This window comes from Triplophysa dalaica, chromosome 25 (assembly GCF_015846415.1).
Source record: "Triplophysa dalaica isolate WHDGS20190420 chromosome 25, ASM1584641v1, whole genome shotgun sequence".
NCBI classification, from domain to species: domain Eukaryota; kingdom Metazoa; phylum Chordata; class Actinopteri; order Cypriniformes; family Nemacheilidae; genus Triplophysa; species Triplophysa dalaica.
In genome coordinates this window covers 3,224,105-3,248,673 of record NC_079566.1, presented here as the reverse complement: position 1 = coordinate 3,248,673, position 24,569 = coordinate 3,224,105, and the positions used below count along the sequence as shown (strand labels likewise).

The following is a 24,569-nucleotide window of genomic DNA, read 5'->3' as shown; positions in this document are numbered from 1 at the left end:
TAATTCTGTTTTTAATTTAAAATGAACCGTTAAAGACTGTAAAGTGTTTGAGAACTTCATTCACGTTCTGTATATTTCCAACCTGTTAGACATGAGAGCTGTAAGTTACACGATTGAATGGTCATAAAAGTTTATTTAATATTTATTTAATAAAGATGTAGTCCAATACCAGAATGTTGCCTTTCATTCATAAAATGATGTTGTTAAAGAAATCATTTGTTTGTACATTGATCTAAAGAATAATGTGAAATTATTAGAATGTATAAGTATATTTAAACCCATTAATGTTGTGTGTGAATGATCGTGATCGTGATGTGATGAATCAGATTATTAAGTAATCGATTGACAGCACTATTATTAATATTAATAATCTGTACATGCTTCACTTTGTGCCTTTACAGCTAAATCACAGTCAGAGAAGGCTAGATTATTCTTCTGTAAGGTTTCATAAGCATACACAACACAAACAGTGTGATATAGATAGCATAAGCACAGACATCTGGAGGAAGCGGCAGAAAGCCAGCGATATCACTGGACTGGCACATTATAACACTCGTCTCTTCCACCGGCCGAATAAGAACGCTTACTCAGAGATGTGTGGGAAGATCACGAATACGTGTAGGTAGATTACACTGATCCATATGCAAACAATGACTAATGGAGATAAACAGTGGCTTAACACGACTACAGTAACACAACAGAACCCATCATTTATTATCTTCTATTACAAGAGACGCGTTAAGTGAGTGCATTAAGAGTCTCAGGTGGTCTGGTATTGATCTGTGTCTTATGTGGTCTGGGAGACTGGTCTGTGTTCTCACGTGTTTAAAGATCAAACAGGTCAGAGTCTCCTCTACACCTCAGAGTTTGTGAATGAGAGTTGTGTCCTCCACAGATTAATGCAACATCATTTATTAGACAGCAGAAGGACTCAGCACAACCGTAGGGTGGGGTGTGGGGGGGTCTGTGCACTCAACCGCAGCGTTAATTTAGCTCAACAATCAGTCACAGTCACTCAGAGCATATGCGTACACAAGTAAACTGTGACCGCTGGCTGAATCACAAACAATAACAGCTTTAAAGAGTTTTTAAACCATAAACTTAAGAAGTTGGTTATACTTTTCTACTGTTGATTTATTTCTCCGATTATCTGTAGACACGAATGCTTTAGGTTATTTATATCTGAGCGTGATGATGAAACATGGAGTAATCCTAAAACACCGAGCAGGACGTGTCCCGAACAAAGAAGAATTGTTTGATTAAAAATGCGTGCATGCATGTCTACTACGTAAATGAGATCAAATATTTGTGATTTATTTAATTGCACAATATGTAAGAGTTTTGCACTAGCACACTGTTATATAGAGTATTTTGTTCATTTGTGTACTTCCTAGCTGTTTCCACAATGTCTGAATCCAGAAAAGTCACCGTTTATACAGTGTACGTCCGTCCTCACTATGGCACCGGTCATGATCCTTTCCTCCATGTCATGTGTTTTCTAGTTTTAGGGACAGGGTCGTGACAGAACCATGTCTTTTGTGCTTGTTGTGTTCTGTGTGGAAGCACATGGCCATTGTTTTGTTGCTTAGTGCCATGTGCTCTCCAGTCACGTATCTTGGCCCCGCCCCCTTATTTCCCTTCTATCTTCTCGTTAGTGTTTCATTCTCTAGTGTTACTCTAGTAGTTTTATGTTTCATGTTGTGACACTGTCCCAGCAAAGCCTCCTGGAGAGTAACTTACTATGGGTAAAGATGTGAAAGATTAATAATATATAATTGTATCACAAGCTAAAATGTTTGATATGTTGCCTTTTAAACAATCTTTTTGGCATTGTGGGTAAGATAAAATATGAAGACTTTTGTGTGCTGCCAAGGACTTTTATTATATCGGGCCTGCCCATAAGAGGGGTAAGGCGGCCATTTTGGGAGAGGTCTTCTTGTTTGGTGAGGTGGCATGTGTTGGTTAGCATCAGCTCTGGATCAATTGGCGCACTTCTGAGGAACATGAGCTGGGGAATAACTTGGTTTTGAGGGGCCATAAACCAGTGGATTCTACTTTTTCACCTTTGGGGACATTGGAACTATTTTTTCCTTCATCTGGATTTTTGTTACCTGCTTTCCATATCTTATCAGAAAAGGATTGAGACGACCTACTGATAAGTACTTTGATTATTTTTTCCTGTTCTTTTTACATGCCGGTGGATTCATTAACTGGAAGCTGCATCCAACGCTTCAATTGAAGAACTGTCATGCATGGGACTATGTGTGTTTGAGTCTTTAAATGTCAATAACCTTGTAACAATTTGGTCAAACGTTTCCCGTGATTGTAATTAAACCCTTCTGGAAAAAGTTGTGTTTGTTATAATGTTTTGCCCCTCTCGTTGGAAGTGTTTTGTTTTGAGTTTTATCAAACTTTAGTTGTGATTATTTTCATGTTTTTGCCCCATCTTGGGTTTTTTCTTTGTTAATAAAAGTATTTTGTTTCATCTGCTGTCTGGGTTCTATGTCAGTTCTATGACAGGCACCAGTCAATGGCGTCACGTCCATGTTATTCTTGCCTTCCGCTTTTATTACAGTTAAGATCATAGATGTATTCGACTTCACGTGGTGCCCCAACAGTTCTCACAATACTTTAATGTCATACATTAATAGAATATTGTCCCTTTACAAACACAAGCTTTACAAGTTTACAATCAAAACAAACTGCAAGTTTCAACAGATTGCTCGAAAATCCACCGTTCTGAACGACAGGATCATGAAAACTCTCAGTTAACGTGTGCATGTCTGTCCATTATTGACAAGAGCAATACAGCCGGCCTGATCTTAACCTGGCTAACTAAAATTAATTTATACAGTGCGAATAAATCAAAAACATACGGTTCAAAAAATCTTTAGGAAACGTATCTGTCTCGGGTACAAAAGCTGATTGTACCAACACACGAGCAAATTCATCACTGAACTAGTTGAGATTGTGTTGCTTCATCAGTGAGACGTCACAAATAAAATGTGCAATGTTTGTCTCTGGATGCACACAAACTACTACAATTAGCCTATTAGAAGTATTATAAATGCTTGAATGATGTTTATTTTTCAACAACCCGCCTGAGAGATTAAACCGATATGTATTTATTTTGTTTTTATCATTTCACCTCGCGCTGTTTTCTAAATTAAATATCTTGTGTTTAAATCTGCAGTATTTTGTCTTTGGAGACAACAGCAGTATGTTTATTTATAGCTGGTAATCCTCAGTGTGTTGTAATAAATGTGAATCCAGTGTTTAACACTATTATTAATAAGTGTTTCATTGTCATTAAGTGCTGCTTATGAAATCAGTACAAAAAAACAGACGAACAATGTTTTCTTGAGTTCATATGTATTGCGTCTACGAAAATGTATGTAGATATGTGTGCACCAATCACAACAGTGGACATTTTCCCCTGTCTGGAAACGAAACGTCCATTGAAACAAAGTGTTGTTGACACATTTTATAAAAATGAAGATGGCGTTTGTGTGTTGGTGTGTACTCACTGCGAGCAGTGCAGTTATGTGAATCCATGAATGTGTGTGTGGTGCGGTCGTCCTGCTGAAGCGTGCTGTGCTCTGTGGTGCTGCAGTCCAGTGACCCCAGCTTCCGGCTCTTCTCCTGACGATACGTCATCACCGCTTTGTTTATGTTCACCTTCTTCCTGCTGTGGAGTATGAGACACATCAAAAGACTGAGAGAGCAAAGGACGAGTGCACATGAGTGGAGAAGAGAGAACAGATAAAAGATGGTGAAGAGGCTTCAGTGGACTAGAGGATTGTGGGATTGATGATGGCCTCACACACAACAGCGACTAGATTTTTGACAGATGTGTTTTGCTCTTTAAGTCCACCGTGAGGCTAGGATGGCTTTGGAAGGGGTTGTTGTCAGGGTGTTTGTATGTGGTCACTAAGGAGTTCTGAGTGATTTTATCCATTTTAAATGTAGTTGCTAGTGTGTTGAGAGAGGTTTTAGCGTGTTGATATATAATTGCTAAAGTGTTCAATGATGTTTCTACGGCATTTCTGCTTGGTTGCTAGGCTCTAGTCAGAGGTGTTTGTTGGCCAACATTGGGTCGCTCCTTCGTTTGGAAGTCTATGAAGCTTTCCTGTCTTTAGTATTTCCCCAGCAAGCTAGTTGATTGGTGATGTGTTCAATATTTTAACATCTCTGTGACACCTGCTTCAGCAAACACCACTAACTATTCAAAGAGATCTGGAGATGGTAGAGAGAGAGAAAGACAGAATGGAAGAGAGAACTGAAGACTGGGTATTATGGAAACTGATGAGAAAGTTACTCACGGGTAGTAAGGGTTCGAATAGATGTCTCTTCTGATGAACATAGAAAGAGAAATTGACACCCAGTTAGGTGAGTTATAATTGTTCTTAACATATCGTGAAATAATTATTACCAAATCAGATTTACAATCTTATATGTAAACGCTGCAATCTTAATGAGCACAATATTCAAAATCACATGATCTTGACTGACTTTGAATTATTAAACATCAGATCATATGTCTGGCTCAAATCAGAATCAAACAGATCAATTTCCGTGTGGATTGTGCGTTTCACACCGTCATGCTACAGATCTGGGTCACATATGAGCCGTCTCATTCGAGAACAGTATGAATGCAGCCACAAATTTTCCATTGATTCCTAGAAGGATTTTTCAGGTTTTCAAAAGACTTTTGCTCCTGTAATCTCTGTCGTGACATTTAATTGGAACACTTTCTGTATTATAAAAAACAAAAACAAATGTTATGTGGCTAAACTTTGCTTCTTGTAGATTGATAACTGGTTAGTAGTTTTAAATTAATTCAATAGGATTAACATACAATAAGTAAGGGATTATGTACAGGCAGCTGGTAGTTATGGCAGAAATAAGCGCAGACACATGATAAAAAACTGGACATGAAGTGTGAACTTGAAATATTTTATTAGCTCATTTAAACTGCAGACCTTCCGTGAGGAAAACCCCTTTACTTTTGTTTTTTTGTCAGCATCCTTCCTCCTGTAGTTGCTCTCCGTGCCTCTAGAGGGCCCTGTGTTTCCTTCATTAGTGTTATCCAGGCCACATGTTCCTTGTTTCCCCAAAGGGATTTAAGTTGTGTTTTTCCCTTTGTTTCATACTCGCTATTTGAGTCTTGGCTGCTAGTCTCCGGCATCTTTCCCCCAGTACTTCCAAGCAAGGTTATTTTTAGTTTACTAAAATTAAAACTTTGCAAATGTTTCTGTTCATTGAAATAAAAAAAATATTTACCTAAAAATGATTGGAGAAAATGTAACTGAAGGGAAAATTGAAATGTTGATTTAAACTAATAAACAAAAACTAAACCAAAATAAAAATGAATTAATTTTATATAGCAACATAGAAAATAAACGGATAAATTATAAATTGACAACAGAATATACACAAATTGCTTTAAAAAATTAACATAAAAACAAAATATTAAAGGTCATTTTATAATAACTGCTTCCAAGCGACCTCAAGTAAGGCTAACTTAATCATTTATATAGTCTATGCTCTCTGGATTGGTTTTCTATCCTCGTGGAATTCTTTGTTATTGTTTGTTTTTCTTTATTTTTCCCATGTGGGTTTTTCCATTGCCTCAGCTGGTATTAATGCCTCTGTCCAATAAAAAACTTTTGTTGGATTATTTTTCTTGCAATAAACTTCCTTTTTTAAATAGATCTACTTTGGCTGGAGAACTCTCTGGAGTATTCTGTTTGAGTCCAACTAAACCTCCCCTGTGGCTTAGCAGTAGAAATCCTAACTACCACACTGGAGACACGAGTTCTTAACCGGCTTAAGGTAAGAAATCACATTGAAATGTCACAAAGAGGCAGTTTGGTTTAATCATTTGTAAATATAATGTTATTAAAAGACATATATATATTTAATTTGTCAAAAAAACCTGTTAAAAAGATTAGCTGCATCCGGGGTATTATGTGTTATTAGTTTTAGAGGGTTTATCAGGGAATGACGAACATCCAAATGTAGCAGGAGACCAATCAGAATCTAGCATTCCAATAATATTATTAACATAATTATTATTTATAATTGATTAAAATTATTTTGTTTAATCATAAAATATTGATAAAATTTCATATTAATATAAATAGTCATTTTATAACCAAACCCAGAGCGGAAGTTAACTTCAGGCCAGGCGTGTGCGTCTGATGAAACCCTCAGTAGATCATAATCTATTGAGCTTCTCTGTGTTTTCATTTCTAAATCCAAAGATTTTGAGAGAAGTGTGAACAGTTTTGCATTTTAGCATGAGCATGGTGAGAACAGCGTGAGCATTGTACACAGTGACAGTTTAAAATTCTAGTTCTTTCACATGAACACATGATATAAAAAGCTGAATTTGTGTGTAAAGTTTAAAATAAATAACAGATTTGCATATTGTGAGAACAAGAGAAGAGTGTTTATGGATTTGAGAAATGAGTCATCATTGGACACGGCACACATTAAAACTGTTAAACTGTTATAAACGTGACAGATGTACTTTTCTAACAAACTGTTTTCACACAAGCAACAGTCGTCTGTGTTTTATGACACAATCATTACAATTCTATTGGCAAAAGTATTTCTTAATAGAAAAGCACATTTATAAATCTCCTACATCAGTCATGACATGATCATAATGATTATATTCAAACGCCTCTTAATAGCAATTTAATAAACAATGGATAAAGTATACTTCATCTGCTCAAAATCAATATATAAATGTCATCATGATACTGACTGAAAATTATTCTGCTTACTACATGAAATGTACAGCTCTTGACTCTCATTGGTCAACTGTGGAATCTGTGAATCATAGAGTCCGTATTTTATGTCCATGCATGACTTGACACGAATGCCTTGTGTTTCTAGTCAAGTACATTTGCCTTGTTTTACATCTGAATACTTCAGAATCAAGTATTCAAGAGAGATTTGTGTTATAATAGTCTCTCCGTGAAGTCAATCTAGATTATCATTTCATTTCATTTGAATTGAATGTGACAGCGCACACATGCTCACCCTTTCTTCACGATAACCACGATAGCTCCCAGCAGCAGGATGAGAACCACCAGACCCCCGGCACACGCTCCCAGGATCAGACCCATGTCCTCGGCATGCTGGGATACCTCCAGAGCACGCTTGTGGTCCTTGCAGGCCGCTGTGAAGGTAAAGACAATAAACATGAGGGAGAGACAGCAAAGTAGAGATCACCAGAAAATTGTGGTAATAAATGGAAATCTTCTAGAACGTTGGCAATATGTTGAATATTTATATATAAAAAAAGTGATTAGAATCGTAAATTAAGGCTTTAAAATGATTTGGTGCATAATATAGGCTACTGTATGTAGGAAGATACTAAATATGATCACAAATATAAATAAGCAAAATCTATAATTTTCCTTCATTTTGTTCAGCTATTGAAAAACATTATTATTGTATACAATATAATTTATAGACTGCAAAAAAAAACATATTCGTACTAAGTGTTTTCATCTTGTTTTGTAGTACAAATATCTAAACATTCTTAAATCAAGATCCACTTACTTGACAAGAAATGTGACCTTAGATATTTACTCTTTTTAAGGAGAAAATATAGGAATTGAATAAGTTAATGGTAAAAACAAGCAAAAATATTTTCCAGTGGGGTGAGAAAAATAAATTGAATTAGGTACTTAAAAATAAACTTGAAAAGAGTTTGACATTTTTCTCCTATCCCCGCTTGCAGATTTTTTGGCTTGTTTTTACCATAAACTTATTTAATTCTTATATTATTTTTCATAAAACAAGTCTGAATATCTTAGGTCACTTTCCGTGTCAAATAATTGTGCATATTTACTAAAAACAAGATAAAAATGCTTGGTAAGAATGACATTTTCTGCAGTGTAATGACAAATTTTTTGGCTGTTTACATCTCAATAAGCTTTTATAATAAGATGTCATTGTTCGAGCTGTTTGTGTCTCGTCCAGTCCTAATTTTAGCATTGTATATTATCACAAGCAGCAGATGAGCATTGAGAGATTAGAACAGACGCCAGGTAACGCTGGCTCATGACTGTATGTGAATCTGGTGAAGGTATCACAGCAGTTGGACGGAGATGAAGGAAACCTTTATCAGCATCAGGCAGCCCATAAACAAGCCACAGGGGAAAGAGCTCAACCTGGGACGGCCTAAGAGCGACTTTAAAAACTGGGGTCAGGTCCGTGACACGTGAGACACGTAAAATGGACGTCAACGGACACTGCATTGAGTGCTTCCAACAGCATCAGCATATTGTAGTGTCTTTGTGTGTCAATGGTTTGAACTCCTACCCAAATTACAAAATGTCTCTTTGCTCTAATGTGTTTAAAGCACACTGGCTTCCTGCTCATTGAAAACCGCTCAAATTTAGGCATAATGGACATGATTTCGGCTCTTGAACTTTGGATGCAGTCTAGTACACAAAGACCTGGAGATAAATGTCCCAAATTGACTAGATTTTAAATCTGTTCCCATCAGAGCATCCTTCAGTTGTTTGTGTTAAAAAACAGACACCAGGTTCCCATTCACCAGCACTGTACGAAATATGCAGTTACTTATATAAAAAATAAGTTGATTGCTTCGAGTTAATTCAACTTAAAGAAGTCCAATTAACTCAAAATGTTCATGTAACCAGGTGACATTATTTAAATTGAACCAACAAAAACTTAAAAACATAAGGCTTCTTTGGTAAGGTCTTTATACACCTCTGAACACACAGTTGTGGTTATAATATTGCATTTCAAAAGATTCTCTTTAAGTATTACCTTTAAGTATTCTTGATAGTTATAATTCATCTGCTAGACCTGATATGCAATAGGCGATCATCATAAAGAAATTAATTCTGCCTTTGTCTGTAAAAATGATTGAATATCTTTAAAAGACGAGTTGTAAATTAACACAAAGTCAGCTTGTATGTTCACCAAAAGTTTTTTCTCCACGCTAGTCTGTTACAACTTCTAAACGTGGAGTACAAACAATCAGTGGCGGATGGTTTAACGCATCCGACAGATGCACCCTTCATAAGCCAATGAACATTTCTTGGACGCAATATCATATATGTGGCAGATGTAATGCAAACTTTGGCTTGCGAGACTAACAGTCTTTGTTTGGTAAGAGCGACTAGCAAGACCAAACGGTTTACGAGGAGCAGATTTCGACTTCATTACATCCACATTTGATATTTAGGCAGAGCAAATCATTGCGGTGTGTTTTGGCCGCAAATTTGAGGAAGTCGTGAAGTGAATCTCGCGGCCATTTTAAATGTGCCCCTGTGGTCTTCTGGGTCTCTGTCTCCATTTTCTCTCTGTGTGAATGCAGTCAATTTCCAAACGGGTCCAGTGAACAGCATGAAATCTCCCTCTCGATTAGTCTGAGCCCCTGCGGTGTCTCCAACCTCAGAAATTGCCATTTGAAAAATCACAGAAATGGAAGCGCATCATCATTATGCCATCTGCAGCGGGAATGTTAATTACAACATCCTCTGTTGTCAGGCTAAATAAATACAGAAAGAACCTTTTATGACAGGTACAGTAAAGCGAGACGCTCAGCAGGCAGGACAGGATAGTAGTGTGCTCGGTGTGTGGTTTCATTTAAATACTTCATAGAGATTCACAGTTGAACTGAACGAAACGATTTTCCAATTAATCAAATATAAGGAACTTGATATTGGAAACTTTGTGTAAAATAATGTTTTTGTAGTGAATTAAAATACTGTAGGACAGTGGTTCTCAAACTTTTTGTAGAGTGCATGGATTTGCGCGTCCCCCACCCCGAAAATAAAGATTAAAATCATAAGGTTGGAATAGTATTCGAACCAAAAACAGATTCAGTTATACATTGCTGGAACATTAATTCCTTTGGGTGCTGGTCTTATTTTTCTGATGTTTGATTGCATAAAATCTATGACAAATTTCTATACTTGAAAATGCCACAAAATCTGCGGGCCCCCCTGGATCCGTCTTGGGGCCCCCCCAGTTTGAGAACCACTGCTGTAAAATACATGAACAGATTTAGAAATAACGATGGATTCTTTTCGCATAGCTTTAAAATTTATCAAATTCTTTATATAAGGAGCTTGCCTATGATGCTTCAAATACAGCCTATGTAGGCAGCACACGACGCTTTGCTCCAATCAGCGTCTTTCTTCCTTTATCTCGCTTGTTGCTTTTTCTCATTTTCTCTTGTTTTCGGCCACCTATTTCACTTTTATGGGCACACCGTGTTGGACTCGAATGAGAAATGCTCGGGTAATGTGCATTATAATACTAGGTGAATTGAAAGCATCAGCGATTGCGTTTAGCGAGAGTGCCACGTTAAGATAACAAATAGGAATTCATCTCCCGATAAAGTGCGAGTGAGAGAGCAACGGGGACGTTCGGTTAGCGTTGATGTATGTGCTCTGTCAATGAGACATGCCCTGCAGTGTGTAAACAGTCTAGATAAAGAATGAATTACCTTTACGAGCGATCCGAATGCAGTTAATCCGGGTCTCCTGAGGACAAAACACAGAGTGGATGTAAGTTATCAGGGCTATCTGAGGCTAAGAGAGAGAGCACGTGTGTTTGATTTATCTGAATATGTGACTAGCGATCCCACAGGCAGCAAGAAATAAATAGAAATGTTCACTTTGATGACATTTACTAGCAAATGAATAGGAACGTTAGTTAGACGTGAAGGTCCTGCAGTGCCTGGTAACACCCCAGCTGAAATGAAAACCCATTTAGAATGCTCTAGGCCGCTGTGGGCTGCTCTACGTGAACCGTCCACCAAATTGGACAGTAATAACTGAGACTAATGAGTGATAATAAAGAATATCAAATGTTTTGTGCTGTTGCGGAGAACAAAACATCATAATTGCTAAACTAACACAAAATAACAAGGCGTTAGTTAACACAACATTAAAAAAGTGACCATTGTTTTAAAAACAAGCCATATTGAGTATTTACAAAACACAAATCAACACATTCTCCCATGTTTTTGAACTTAAATCCCAGCGATTTTTATAACCAGAGAGTGCACAACTCATTGACTTTTACTGTGAGCCGCTGAAATGATGACTGTTCCAAGATGTCTGAAGAGATCTTCATATACGTTTGCCTAAAACAACATGATGCTCTGATAAACCTCAAATTGAACAACACAGAGAAATATTGGGTACAACAATTACATGTTAGCTTGTTTTTGTTTTTTCTTTTTTATTGTTGAATGAATTACACAGAGTAACAAATTGTTATTTCGCTCAAGCTTTTTATAGTTCTTGTACAATTGTGTGGTGCTTATTATTGTGGTAATATTTATTTTCATGTAACATCAATGTTTAGTGTATATTTAGCTCAAGTAAATGTTCAGCTTAAATTATTCCTTACGATATATCGGTACATTTCAAATTTCAAATAAACATGTTTCCAAAATGTGAAACATAAACAAATTTTCACATATTTTAAAAATTATTTTCCAATTGCCACTCTCAGAAAATTCTAGAAATGTCTGCGAAGGTGTGATGAATGGATGACAGGTGACCACGTCTGGAACTTGGTTGGTCATAAAAGACTAAAACTATCAAATGTACACTTATGAAGTCTTGGACGACACATTTTTAGTAACTGTTATGTGTCAACTATGTGTACAAGTAATAATACAAAATAGCATAAATGTGTGAAAATATTTTTTTGTTTATTATGTGAGTACCATCAATGGTTAAAAAATGATGTGATTTTCGTATTAAGCATGTTAAACTTCATAAAGAAACTTGAAAGCGTAAAAAAAACTCTTGGGCTATTCACGGCAATAAAGATCTGCGCATGTGTAAGGAGACATGTCCGGAAGACGACGGGGAGATGTGAAAACTCCCCTGCCGGCTTCTGTTCTTTATTTTTCTTGCGTTTGTGTCTGTGACCACAGTTGGATCCTTTTATGTTTTGTCGCCGGAATCTGCATGTATGCTGATGACTGTGATGATGCACAAGCAGCCTTAAACTCGAGGGAAGTATAACAGCTTTTGCTTTGTGTCATACCATTTCTTTTCTCGGGTAATTTTATATATTTTTTTCATCCTAACTTTGTGTTTCAACAGGGAGATAGAACTGATAAAAACGGAACTAAACTATATGACATGATATATACCAGACATGAGAAAAAAAAGCGCGTCATACGTTCTTTATTCACAAAGCGCCTCATACTGGTAATTTGCCGGTAATCTTACAACTCCTATTCCTGGTAAATTGGGAGTACTTATTTACCGGAAAGGTTCTGTTCAAACACAATCTGTTAACTGCAATTTTCTGGCAATTTACCAGTAAAGATCGGATGTGTGAAAGGGCCTATTGTTTAAGTCATCATTCCTCTCACTTTGTCCGACATCTGAGATGAATTTGTTTTGTTCTAAGCTGAATGCAGTGCATTCTGGGATTGCCCCCGCCACAAGAGATGCATGTTATGCCATGTTAGAATCTGGCTAAAAGAACACATCCAAGAAGACAGAAAAAGCAAGAACTGTTTAATGTACACACTGCAAAAAAAGTGGCTTTTGTTTTCTTTTGTAGTACAACTATATAAACATTCTTAAATCAAAATATAATTATTTGAAAGAAAAGTGACCGAAGATATTTGGTCTTGTTTTATGAAAAATAACATAAGAATAAAGTATGTTTATGCTAAAAACAAGCAAAAAAATCAGTCCTAGGTGAGAAAAAGTACCAAATTCAAGTTTATGTTTTCTCACCTATTATTTTTGCTTGTTTTCTTGCTCACTTCTTACATAATTTTTCATAAAACCAGACAAAACTGCTTAGTAACAAAGTCTTTCTTTTGCAGTGTAATCCCTCCCCATTAAATATTGGGCCACACAGAGCGTGAGCTATAGAAACATTAGCAAATAAAGATTTACAGATGCAAATTGTGACTTCACAGGACAATTATGCAAATGGCTCGACCTAGATTTGAGTTGAGACCTTTCTCCCCTAAACTGCTGTTAAATTGCCTTTTTAATTGAAAATCTGCTTCGTGTTGTTTCCTCGTCTCGCGGCCATCGTTCACCAGGGCAGATGTGACAACATTAACACAGATGTCCAACACGTCCTTTAAGCGTGTCCTGCCGTGTTCTGTACAGGTTACTGGGCTCTGGGGTGATGCTGAAGACCAGCTGTAAAAATAATGGTTTCAGATGAGACGATATTATGCGGCTCACGTTTTATATTGGTTTACCAGGGGTTGTTACACGCAGCACTGCCCAGATATTTTCCACGACTCAATACAGCCAATATTCAGGATACAAACGTGTTTATCTGTCAGATCCGTTAATGTGATTTACTGTTACGGGTTGGTGGGATGGACGGTCACTGCATTTATCTTTTAGAAGAAGAAAACATTTGGCTTCTGGTGGAAGTCACTGTAAATGTATGCAGGGCTTAATACCTAATGGAGGTTTGTTCAAATACCCAACCTTAAATATGAGCAAAACATGCTTGCCTTGAAAAAAAGAAAACACGACAATTTATCTTCATTTTATTCCAAAACTAAGCCCCCCACACCAGGATTCACTAAGCAGCTTTTGTCAGAGTAATTGTGCTTTAAATTCAGGCCAGTGTGAAAGCACTTCATGAACCAGCAACTCATTATCAAGAATAAAAGTCCAAATAAAAACCATCAGTGGTGTTCATGTTTAAAAGATTCATTTAGTCTGATTGAAATGGTAATGCGTGTGGGTCCCATTAACAATAACCTGAATACATTTGATTCATCTTGTGCTTCAATAAATTCACTTTGAATGGCGAGTGTCAGGTGTTGAGTGGTAAACGTTACAGTCTGTCACCTATCACATGTTCATTACTGCCCATTAGAAGAGGGATTTTAACACAATCCTATCAATGAATACAATACCTTCTCTGAAAGGTGACCTAGATCGCCTGAATGGACTAAAACCAGAGTCAAGTGGTTTATATTGACAGCAACACTTTTCTACAAAATATATAAAAAACTAAACAAATTAAAGAGGTAGTTCAACAAAAAACGTGATCATCATTTATTCATCCTCAGGTCATTTCAAACCCATTTATGAATCTGTGAAGATATTTCTGAGAAAAGTGGTTTTGGAAGTCAAAGGAGTTAAATGTTGTTTGGTTCCTAATGTTCTTCAAAATAGATGTCAAATCTTATATAATATATTTGAGAGTTGTTCCTAATCTGTATGAATGTGATGAACACAGAGAAAGATATTTGGAAGAATGCTTATAACCAGACAGATTTTGACCCCCATTGACTCCCATATTAGGAATAATCACTTTATCTTTTTTTCTGTGTTCTGATGAACACAAAAGACATTTTAAAGAATGTTGGACAGCAAACAGTTCTGGAGAACTTTTGACTTCCATTGTATCGATCCTACTATGGGAGTCAATGGGTGTTGAAATCTGTCTGGTTATGAGCATTCTTTCAAATATCTTTCTCTGTGTTCATCAGAACAAAGACATTCATACAGATTTGAAACGACTCGAATGTGAGGAAATGATGACAGCATTTTCATTTTCGGAGTAATTGGTGAAGGGATTCATAATTTTGGGTGATATTCAATGTGCTAATTTCTGTGCAAGATCTAATGAACAACCATCTTGGTTTCTTCATAACAATGAAATCTTTTCAGAACCCATGCATCTGATTTTGTTGGATGGCTTCCCTCTATATTTCAGCAAATGATTGTTGTTTGTTTAAACTATAGAAAATAATTTACAATACAATTACCTACTGGTCCAACAAACCTTAAGAACCAAACCAAATCTGTATACATTTTTTGGTTCTGTTGAACACAACGATAGATATTTGGAAAAAAAATTGAAACTGACATTTCTGGGGCACAATTGACTACCAAATGATTGTATTTTTTATGTTTGTGTTGTGTTGTGTTAAAGATATTTTAAAGAATTTAGCAAAACAAACAGTTCTGGGGAACCTTTGACTCCCATTTTTATGCCATATTTATGTTGATATTTAACCTTCTTCCAAATATGTTTTCAACTGAACAAAGACATTTTAACAGGTCTGTAACTACTTAAGGTTGGATAAATCATGACTGAATTTTCATTTTTGCGTGGGGTATCTCTTTAAGGAATAAATCGGAAGAGATTAGGAACAGACTGAAGTTTCAATCCTTGAACCATCCCGCTGTAGCCTATGAAGAATTAATGATGTGTGGCAACAAATGAAAGTTTCTTATATGAAAACCTCAAATGAATCTTTCCGAGCGCAGCAAGTATATTGCATCCCCTGCCCGAGTGTGAAGGATATGAAGATGTGAGAGTTGACTACTGTAATTCTCTCAATGGGTAGAAGGTTGTCCAATGAACAGAGACACAGCAGAAATGTGACGTGTAATGTAAAGAAGGCGTGCAAGATTATGGCTAAATGTACATGCTCAGACCTTCAGAGCATGTAACACTTATGGCTAAGTGTTACATGCTCTGGCACTTTGTGTGTTTGGCCTAACCTGGTTCTGAAAATACACCCGTGTACAACACGTTGACTTCTCTTTTGTATCATTAACCAAATGTGAGACAGAGACACAAGAAAGGCATGTTGGGTGGATGATGTGACTCACCCCTCTGAAGTTACTGGAGGCCTGGAAGTAGATGAGATAGTTCTTGCTGGGGTCTAACGGTGTGTTCCAGTAGCCGTTGTAGGTGTGGTTATCGCCGACGGTGAAAGGTGTGGCCTCAGGCAGGCTGCTGGGAGGGAGTTCAGCGGCGTAGTAATGAGTAGGTGTGCCACTCGCTCCGCCACCCGAAGACTCGCCGTGAGAGGACGGTGAAGGGTAACACTCCAGGTGACCCAACTCCCGCCTCCTCACCTGCCTGGAGCCATCTTTCTCCACCACCACCACATGATATGTGCTGCACAGGAGGACACGGAGCCTTTGACACATCTAACCGCTGGACACTACAGTATATACTATATAATACATTCATAAAAGGATTGTATCCGATTGGAACGTTTTTTGCAAGCCTTAAGTGGGTGTGCTCCGAGACAACAACAAAAATTACTTTAGGATGATATAAACATTCAAACGTACGCTTTCTCACTTCTGCCAATACAGATCATACTATTCGTATGACATCATCTGTTACCTCACAGGAGCTCCTCTTCCCAGGGCCGGACGCAGAAGAACCGTGATGGTGCTCTCAGATTCACTCAGTTGAGAGGGGATGTCCTCATAGTCAAAGGAAGGAGCTGAGACAAAATAGGAACAGAAGCAAACTGAGAAATGTAAAGACATTCTAGTCTCGCGTAGCCAGAACGTATCGCCACTTTCTTTGGACAAGGCCAATCACGTTTGGTTTTGTGCCGCGTCATGTTTAGAGGCGTGGAAATGTCCCCGCAGTAACAAATCGGTGTACATTCATGAACGTGTCAAAAGTTAACCTCAACAATATGATTATAAGTTTATGCCGTAAACCACGCAAACATTTCGGAGGCTGCCGAATTCTTATAGCAAACGTTGTAAACACCACAGCTTACTTCTTAGATCAGAGGGCTTTGCGATATTTCCAGACTGTTGAAGAGCGCGATAAGCTACGTCTCCCAGAAACCCTGTGAAATTTAACCAATCAGATGACGACTTCGAACGTGTGGAAGTGTTTACAGAAAAATGTGACTTATGCACCAGATGAATAGCCAACGTCCATGGGCTGAGGCTGAGACTAAAGAGATGCAGACTTGCAAAACAGCATCATACACAGTCATCCGCATGGAGCACACAAACACACACATCCTTCAAATTAGTCTTGGTTTTCCACAGAAATGAAACTGTTACTCCACAGAGGCCTTTCCGAACCCGCCCTAGACAAGTGCAATGAAAACACCGCACTGGAGGCGGATAAGAGCGATCTACACTCTTTTCTAAAGTCTCATGGGATCAAGAACAGAACACGAGCTCCGCTCCCGTTCCCCGCTTATTATCGGAAGTCAATTAGCGCGGCAGTACACGGAAACAGGTCAATGTCTCAGCCTTCAGAACAGCGAAACAAGCAGAAAATCTGGAGTAGAGCGATTGTGAGCGCTGACATCACAGCGATACTGCTGGATTTGTTTCGTGCAGGCATGTGGGATGGCACGATTGATATACTTATGGGAACAAAGTTTCGCGCCTTAAAAGAAATGCACGCATGAATAAACACGAGGAAGAGGAGAAGGTTTTGCAGCCCTGTGTGCAGCGGTGTCTGACGGTACTATACCCTCAGCATCGCTTTAAAGTGTGTATTCATATAGAAATAGTTTTAGGTGCAAATTTATAGTAACTGTAATTGTAAATATGCTACGATGTAAACAATACTTGACAATACTGACGTCTGTTCTTCAAAAAATTCTCGAAATTTCTAATTCCCACTTCAGTTTACACTAGTACACTAGTTTACGTTCAGTCTGTCGACCTAAGATTCAGAGGACCTTAATATCAATAATTTAAGAGTCAATCTCACCCAAAGAGTGGCTTTTGCCCCGCTCAGATTAAGTCTAAATGAAGTCCAAATAAAGTCTGCATAAATCCTAAACCAATTAAAAAGCCCTTTCGGGCATCTAATATTCATTTCCCTGATAAAAGCCAAGCCCATTAAGTGAAGAACGTAAGATAAGAAATACAGAAAACGTCAACTTTCATTGCGTTTCCAAGCGTCGTGTTGGCCATTAGGATTCTCTCACCTGAGATGTTGGTGGTGATTTCGGTAAGGGCGGTCTGGCCGAAGCCCTTGGCCGTGCGGGCGCGAACAGACACCAGGTAGGTGGTCCCCGGGTGAAGTCCAGAGAACATGTGATATGTCTCGTTCTTCAGTTTAGAGACGGTGCGGCGTGGGCCAGGAACATTAATGCCAGGGTCTGATGACTCAATGCTTTGGTAGCTGATCTAAAAACACAAGACATGATGTCATACTTTATTACATTTAAGCTGATGGAGAAATAATGTTGGTGTGATGTGAAGAAGTACCATGTACTGTATTCTATATAATTCATAATTTCCTGGTTTTCTCTCTTTTATCGGTTCAATGAAATCTGTTAACTACAATCCAAAATTGCATTTGATCTGAGAGTCTGCTCAAATTTGATGTTCTGCATCAATAAAAATCGACAGTATGTACTTTGTACATTATATTTGATGCTCAGATAATACTAACAATACACATATACTGTCTTTCTCACCCTGTCTCTTTTATTATAGCGACACTTTCCCTTTTCATGTGTATTTTTATTTTTAGATAAATGTCAGCTGTAATTCCTCTGTATCTGTCTAACTCCCCACCACAACAGCTTGAAAAGGTCACTTTATATTAAACATATCAAATAACCAGCGTGTATTACCAGCACTAATACATCCTCGAACTCTTACAAATAAAGGTGCAAATGGAGCTATGCCATCGAAGAACCCAAAAGAACATGTTTTTTTCTCAAGAAACACTTTGCGTGGAAATATATTAAGTCTAGGAGTTAAACACTGTGATCTCAGAATAACTATAATAAGTCTAAATGGTATACCAGTAGGTTGTCAATGAACTCATCATCACTAAAATAGCTCAATGTTGCCTCGGCAGCGCAGATAAGACTTTGATTTGAATGACTTTTCATCTGGAATGATTTCAGCCGTCTCTATTTGCTCCCCACAAGACTCATCAGCTTCAACAACTATACACTGAACATAAAGCTTACCACTGAGTAAATCATTACGAAAACTCCAGACGGAACAAAAGAGCGCATGTCAACACTCCTCAACCGGCAGACGTGACTATATTCTGACAGCTTGAAGTAATTGAAGTGGCGTGAGGCAATGAAATATTACCGGTCTGAGCACAATTGCCCCACCCGACAGTCACTGTGAGGCAAATAAGCAATTATAATGTTTGCGCTTTGACTAATTGAAGCCTGAAGAACAAACCAGAACACGATTAGCATGAGAACACCTGGAGACTGAAGGGAGATGGGCATGGAAAATTGAGAGATAGAAATCCCATTTCTACTGAAATCGTATGGCTACAACACAAACGTTTCTGGGGTGTTTAATGAACTTCATCTAATTGTAAATCGGCATCCAAAAATATAAGGTAGGCTTATTAATAACACAAGTATTGGCTAAATTTTGCCATCACAGACAATAGGAGCACAGACGCTGTTCTGTGCAAAACTTTCAAACGTGGCAAAAAGTGATATTTGCGCTGCTATGTGGAGCTATGATAACAATACAGTAGCCTTTACGGTGTTTTCTCAAGCGATACCACAACAACATGATAAAAGATAAATGCTGGTAAATGATAACTGATGCTGATGCGACAGCAAGCAAAAAAAACATTGCGCATCGGTAAAGACTCGTCGGAAAGAAACGTATAGTCTGACACATAATTCATCTATAATCTTACAATAGTTGTAGCTCCTCAATGTGTGCCATTTCTTTTCTGGTTTTGGAGGTTCCTAGAATCACTGACTTTGAATTGTTTCATTGAATCAATGACTTCAAATATCAATATTAGGTTTACAGAATGACATTTTCTGGCAGAAACTGGCTTCTTAGAAGTGCGCTTGAATTCACTGAAGATCTTTGAAACTAAACCTTTTTCACCTATTGAACCTATTGAAATCTTTTTTTAGATGTGTGTAAATGAACCTCTGTGTGATGTTAGCTTCATGTCATTGTGATGACGACACACACATACCTCATACTGCATGATCAGACCGTTGGGCTCCAAAGGCTCCTCCCACTTCAAAAAGATCATATCATCCAATGGCGTGAAGGTTAAAGACTCTGGTGCAATGCCTCCTGGGACTGCAAGAGATGAGACACGTATGGTCAGAGCGATGATACTGCAATACACGTAGCATCATAGCAGAAATGGCAAAGAAGGCCATAAAGCAACGGGCGGAGGTGAAAGAAGATATAAAGCTGAGGTTAGAATGATGGTTTGATGTCCTGGAAGCCCGCAGACTCATCTCATATCTGAGCACAGCGGTTAGACGCATGACAGCCTATTTGTCTTCTTTACTAACATGCGGAGGAACAAAAATAGGGTGCATTGCGAGACGGAGAGAGATGTATCTTATCCAAGCCAAAACAATTCAGCGTGACTACAGAAGTCATGTTATTAACACCTGCTGAGTGTAGGAGTTCAGACTCAAAGTGGTGCTCAGAGAGGCGTCGCAGGTTCACATCTAGCTTGCAACACTATCCAATATTGTAGAAAACCATATAGCTACCGCCATACAGTATGTGGTCGATGAATATTTCAATCCAAGACCTTCCGGTTGTTTGTTTTTTAGGGGCTGATATGACAATAGCATCAAAAGCAACCCCCCCAACCTATGAGTTTTTTATTATGGAGTGCACCTTCAACAACTCTCTACCCAAATGTTATTCAACAATAGTTGCAGAATGAATTGATTCACCACATTTGCGTTTATTAATGTTGTTTTCAATTAACCAAACACATCAGACACAAACAAGCATTATCGCTGTATGGAAAAAAAACTACAAGCGATAGAACACTGAAATAAATAAATAAATAAAGCAGCAGAAAGAACCTTTTCAATTTATGAAAATGATAAATGGAAAGCATTCATCTTGAGCGGCGTTTCATTTTCAGATGCGAAGGTTTTCTCTTGACCTCCGAGGGTTTAATCTTAACGTATTTGCATGAGAATGCGCCTTCCGCGAAAAAACAGAAATAAGCAAAAATCTTTATTTCATTTCGTTGGTGGCTTCAGCTTATTAATTTTTCATACACTTTCATTTGAAAGTATGATCTTCCATTTAATTACGCCGAGACGCTGTATTCCGAGAGTCAATATTTGTGTTGTTGCTATAATTGGGGTTGGAGCGCTGCGGGCACACCGGGCTCTGGTGCGGTCACCACATCATAATTGCCCAGATAAATGCATGCCTAAGCAAAGATGAATGGGTTATGAGTACTGACCCGTGAACAAAAACACTGCTGGGTAAATGCAAGTTTCAACAAACTTGGGAAACTTTACCAACAACGTGCAGAAAATAAGTGTAGTGATGTGTTTCTTCTACGGAGGTGAAAATGTTGGTGTTTATAATGCTGTTATTATGGGATGTGCATACATGTGAAGGTGTGAAAGGAGCGACTGTGTGTTAGTATTATAGGGGTCTATGGCAACTCCATTTGGTAAAATGATGTGAAAATTGGCACACGTTTGATTTGGTTCGGTGTTAACTCTTAGCGCAAGAGTTTTTAAGCTAAATGAACTAGAAACTAAATTCTTGACCAACCAACATACATCAGGCTGAAAATACCATCAAACATCTACAAATGATCATTCCACTACATTCTGCTTTTTTACTATCTTAACTACATTTCCCTTACTGGTCTAGAGCAATAATCCGAACCTTATCTAAATATCTACAGTAAATCAAAAACAAGGATCTAATATTGATGCCTGATGCTTAAACCTCCAGGAGGACATGTAGTCTTTCCATTTTTATGCAGACGCCACTCAAATCTAAGAAATAACTTCACTGTTTTTACCTCTCTTTTGCATAGTTCGGAGGAGTTTCCTCCAATTTCCTCTTCCGAAATGAAGACAAGACTGAGGTCATTGTTTTCAGTCCGAATGGGAGCTCAAAGTATACAAGCCCTGAGCAAGAGGATGGGTCAATTTCAAGATCCTCAAGGGTTTGGAACGTGTGTGTTCAGGGCCATGATTGTGGACCGCCCAACCTTTAGTGATCAAGATGGCATCCACTTTGTCTGCTTTTAAGTCTTTGCGTAAATCTTATCTAAATTCTTTAGTGTCTTCTGACTATTAAAATGTGGGATTATAATTGGGGTTGTTACAGATTTGTCTGGTCTGTATCTATGTATATATTTGAATTCTTGCTCTTGTGTAAAGCACTTTGGTCAGCCTGGGGGCTGTGGTAAATGCGCTATACAAATAAAGTGAACTTGATCTAGTTTGTCAACGTGAAATATGTTCTTGACAGTAAAAGCATGTAGTAAGAATGGAGCGGTGTAAACAAGCATGTGTTCAGTGGTACTGAGCCTGTGTGACTGTTAACAGTTTCACTCGATCGTCTTTTATAAACAGACTGTCAGGAGGGTCATAAACACATTTATCTCTGCAGCTCTATGAGGTGTATCCCACAAATCCACTCCAATAGCCACATAATTGCTTATATTTCTGCTCACGTGCTCATTAAACGAAATAAAAGCATGCCAGATCAATGCATAAACTGCTTTAACATGAGATCACAAAAAAGAATGGTCTAAATAAGCATAAAGATGTTCTGATTTAATGAAACAGCCTCTTTAGAAAGCTAAAGTTCTAGATGTCCATTTTTGAGCATCACTTTTGGTCACTGTACATAAACAGCAGCCTGACTTCATCCAACACAATTCTTCTGGCTACATCAAATGAACCTGTTATCCCTGTTATTCTGTAAATAATAAAACAAATGAAAACGTGATCTTTTGCGCTTAAAAACAAATGTTGTACTTGAATCCACAGTGGTGAGCACACTTAACTGATGATAAATATATATATTATTCAGCAGAACTAAAAAAAACATGTTTGAATCTGTCCCACAAGCCCTCGCTCCCAAACGTCACGTACTGTCCCATGAAGAAAGAAAAAGAAGAGCGTGTACTCACTGTCCTCTTCTGTCTGGAAGGTCACCTCTCGGCTCTCTTTCTTGCCCTCTGGATTGGTGAGCGCCAGCCTGACGTGCACGGCATGGAAAGGTGGCAGATCCCTTAGTGTGAAGCGGGAGGTGTTCCTCTCCACTGACAGACACTCCCTCACTGTGGCGTTATTGCCCCCGGCTCCGCCCCCGGTGGCGGTTGAGTAACGGTAGCACAGCGACAGAGAGTACGTGTGACAGCGCGTCAGGTTGTACCCCACCGGCTCCCACTGAAGCAGAAGCTGACGGGACTGAATCTCTGTAGCCGTCAAACCCCTGAGAGGACGCATGGGCTCTGAATGAAACACAGACGGGTCAGACAGCTCAAGAAAAACATCATCTCCTTAAAGAAATGGTGCTATAAAGCACTAAAAGTGATTCTTGGCTGATTATCATAGGGGAACACCTTTATGTGCTATATAGCACCATATCTGGGTGCTTCCGTGGTTCTTCAGAGGTTATTTGGGGTGACCGAGCTGCTTTATAGCACAGTTTCCGTATAAAGAACCTGTTAAGCCCCTGTATGGTTCTTCAGCGGTACTATAGCATATCAGTCATCCCAAAGAACCATTGAAGCACCAAAATATGGTTCTTTATAGCACTAAATGTGGTTCCTCTATGATAACAAGCCAAGAACCACTTTTAGTGCTATATATTTACAGTGCTCTGAAAGAAATGACAAGTCAGATGTTCCCTAATTTCAATCAGATCATGTGTACTTTTACAGACATTGGAGAAGAATAAGTCTTTCATCTGAATTTTTGAAATTTAATTCAATTAATGTAAACATGGATTAAAACATTGTATAAGGAATAGATTTATATTAAGTATAATCCTTCTCAGAGTGAACAGAATTAGTATAATTTGTTGAAAAAACCCTGATCAATACATCTTAAATCATACAGAAATGTACATAAGAAAAAACATAAGAGAGACTGATAAAGTACATTTAGCAAGTAATTCAGTTCTTTGATCATTGAATCTAAATGACACATCACAACGCGTCTTCAATAGCAGTGTTTCTCAAACAGGGGACCGTGGCCCCCGGGGGGCACAAGATGGATCTAGGGAGGACACCGATTTAGTGGCATTTTATGATATATAGAAATTTGTCATGCATTTTATGCAATCAAACATCAGAAAAATCTATTAATAAAAAAGCTAGCTGAATATGTTATGGTTTAATAAAGTGCTAAATTTAAGATTATAATTCTTTATTTGGGGGGCCGCAAATTAATTCACCCTATTCAAAGTGGGGCTTTTAGAAAAACTAAAAAGTTTGAGACCCAAGGTTTTATAGATCGTGTGCTTCCTCTCTCTCTCTCTCTCTCTCTCTCTCTCTCTCTCTCTCGCTGTAAGTAGAGCTGCTGTGTGTTCTTCATGCATTAACTTTCTTTCACTTTAATTCCTGTCTGTCACTCTCACAAGTATTTATACTACAGACTGTGCGACACACCAAAAGATATGAATGAGAAATTATAGTTGTTAATGAGAAAATGAAGCCAACTTTTATGACATTTGCTTTTGCGTGCATATATTCTTACTATTTATATATATACAGTATAATATATAAACATATATATATATATATATATATATATATATATTTATATAAAAATAAACAGACTTCCAGACAAGAAGTGATGTGTACAAATTCCAAACAAGCTGAACATAAAGCCTCCGGTCAATGGGCAGTCGAGCCTGCAGTGAGACCCCTGCCTCTGCCCTCCTGAGTCCTCAAGACAAATCATCCAGATTACAATAATTAATGAGACACATCTACTAAAACTCCCACAGGCCTGATGAGAAATGGCCTAACGGCTGGATATCACACACACACACACACACACACAC

The 24,569-nt window shown here is 38.1% G+C and overlaps 1 protein-coding gene across 2 annotated transcripts in view; it reads right to left on the bottom strand.

The window, feature by feature from the left end:
* The window catches only part of ptprua (protein tyrosine phosphatase receptor type Ua), a 177,583-nt gene that overhangs the window by 35,348 nt on the left and 117,666 nt on the right, over window positions 1-24,569 (bottom strand). For both annotated transcript variants that reach the window (XM_056741056.1, XM_056741057.1), the window contains exons 8-16: window positions 22,687-23,010; window positions 19,735-19,844; window positions 17,738-17,939; window positions 16,168-16,270; window positions 15,642-15,933; window positions 10,508-10,544; window positions 7,054-7,192; window positions 4,323-4,352; window positions 3,528-3,688 (exon numbers count right to left, since the gene is read on the bottom strand). In XM_056741056.1, the coding sequence (XP_056597034.1) occupies window positions 3,528-3,688; window positions 4,323-4,352; window positions 7,054-7,192; window positions 10,508-10,544; window positions 15,642-15,933; window positions 16,168-16,270; window positions 17,738-17,939; window positions 19,735-19,844; window positions 22,687-23,010 (1,398 nt within the window). The remainder of the gene's footprint in view (window positions 1-3,527; window positions 3,689-4,322; window positions 4,353-7,053; window positions 7,193-10,507; window positions 10,545-15,641; window positions 15,934-16,167; window positions 16,271-17,737; window positions 17,940-19,734; window positions 19,845-22,686; window positions 23,011-24,569) is intronic.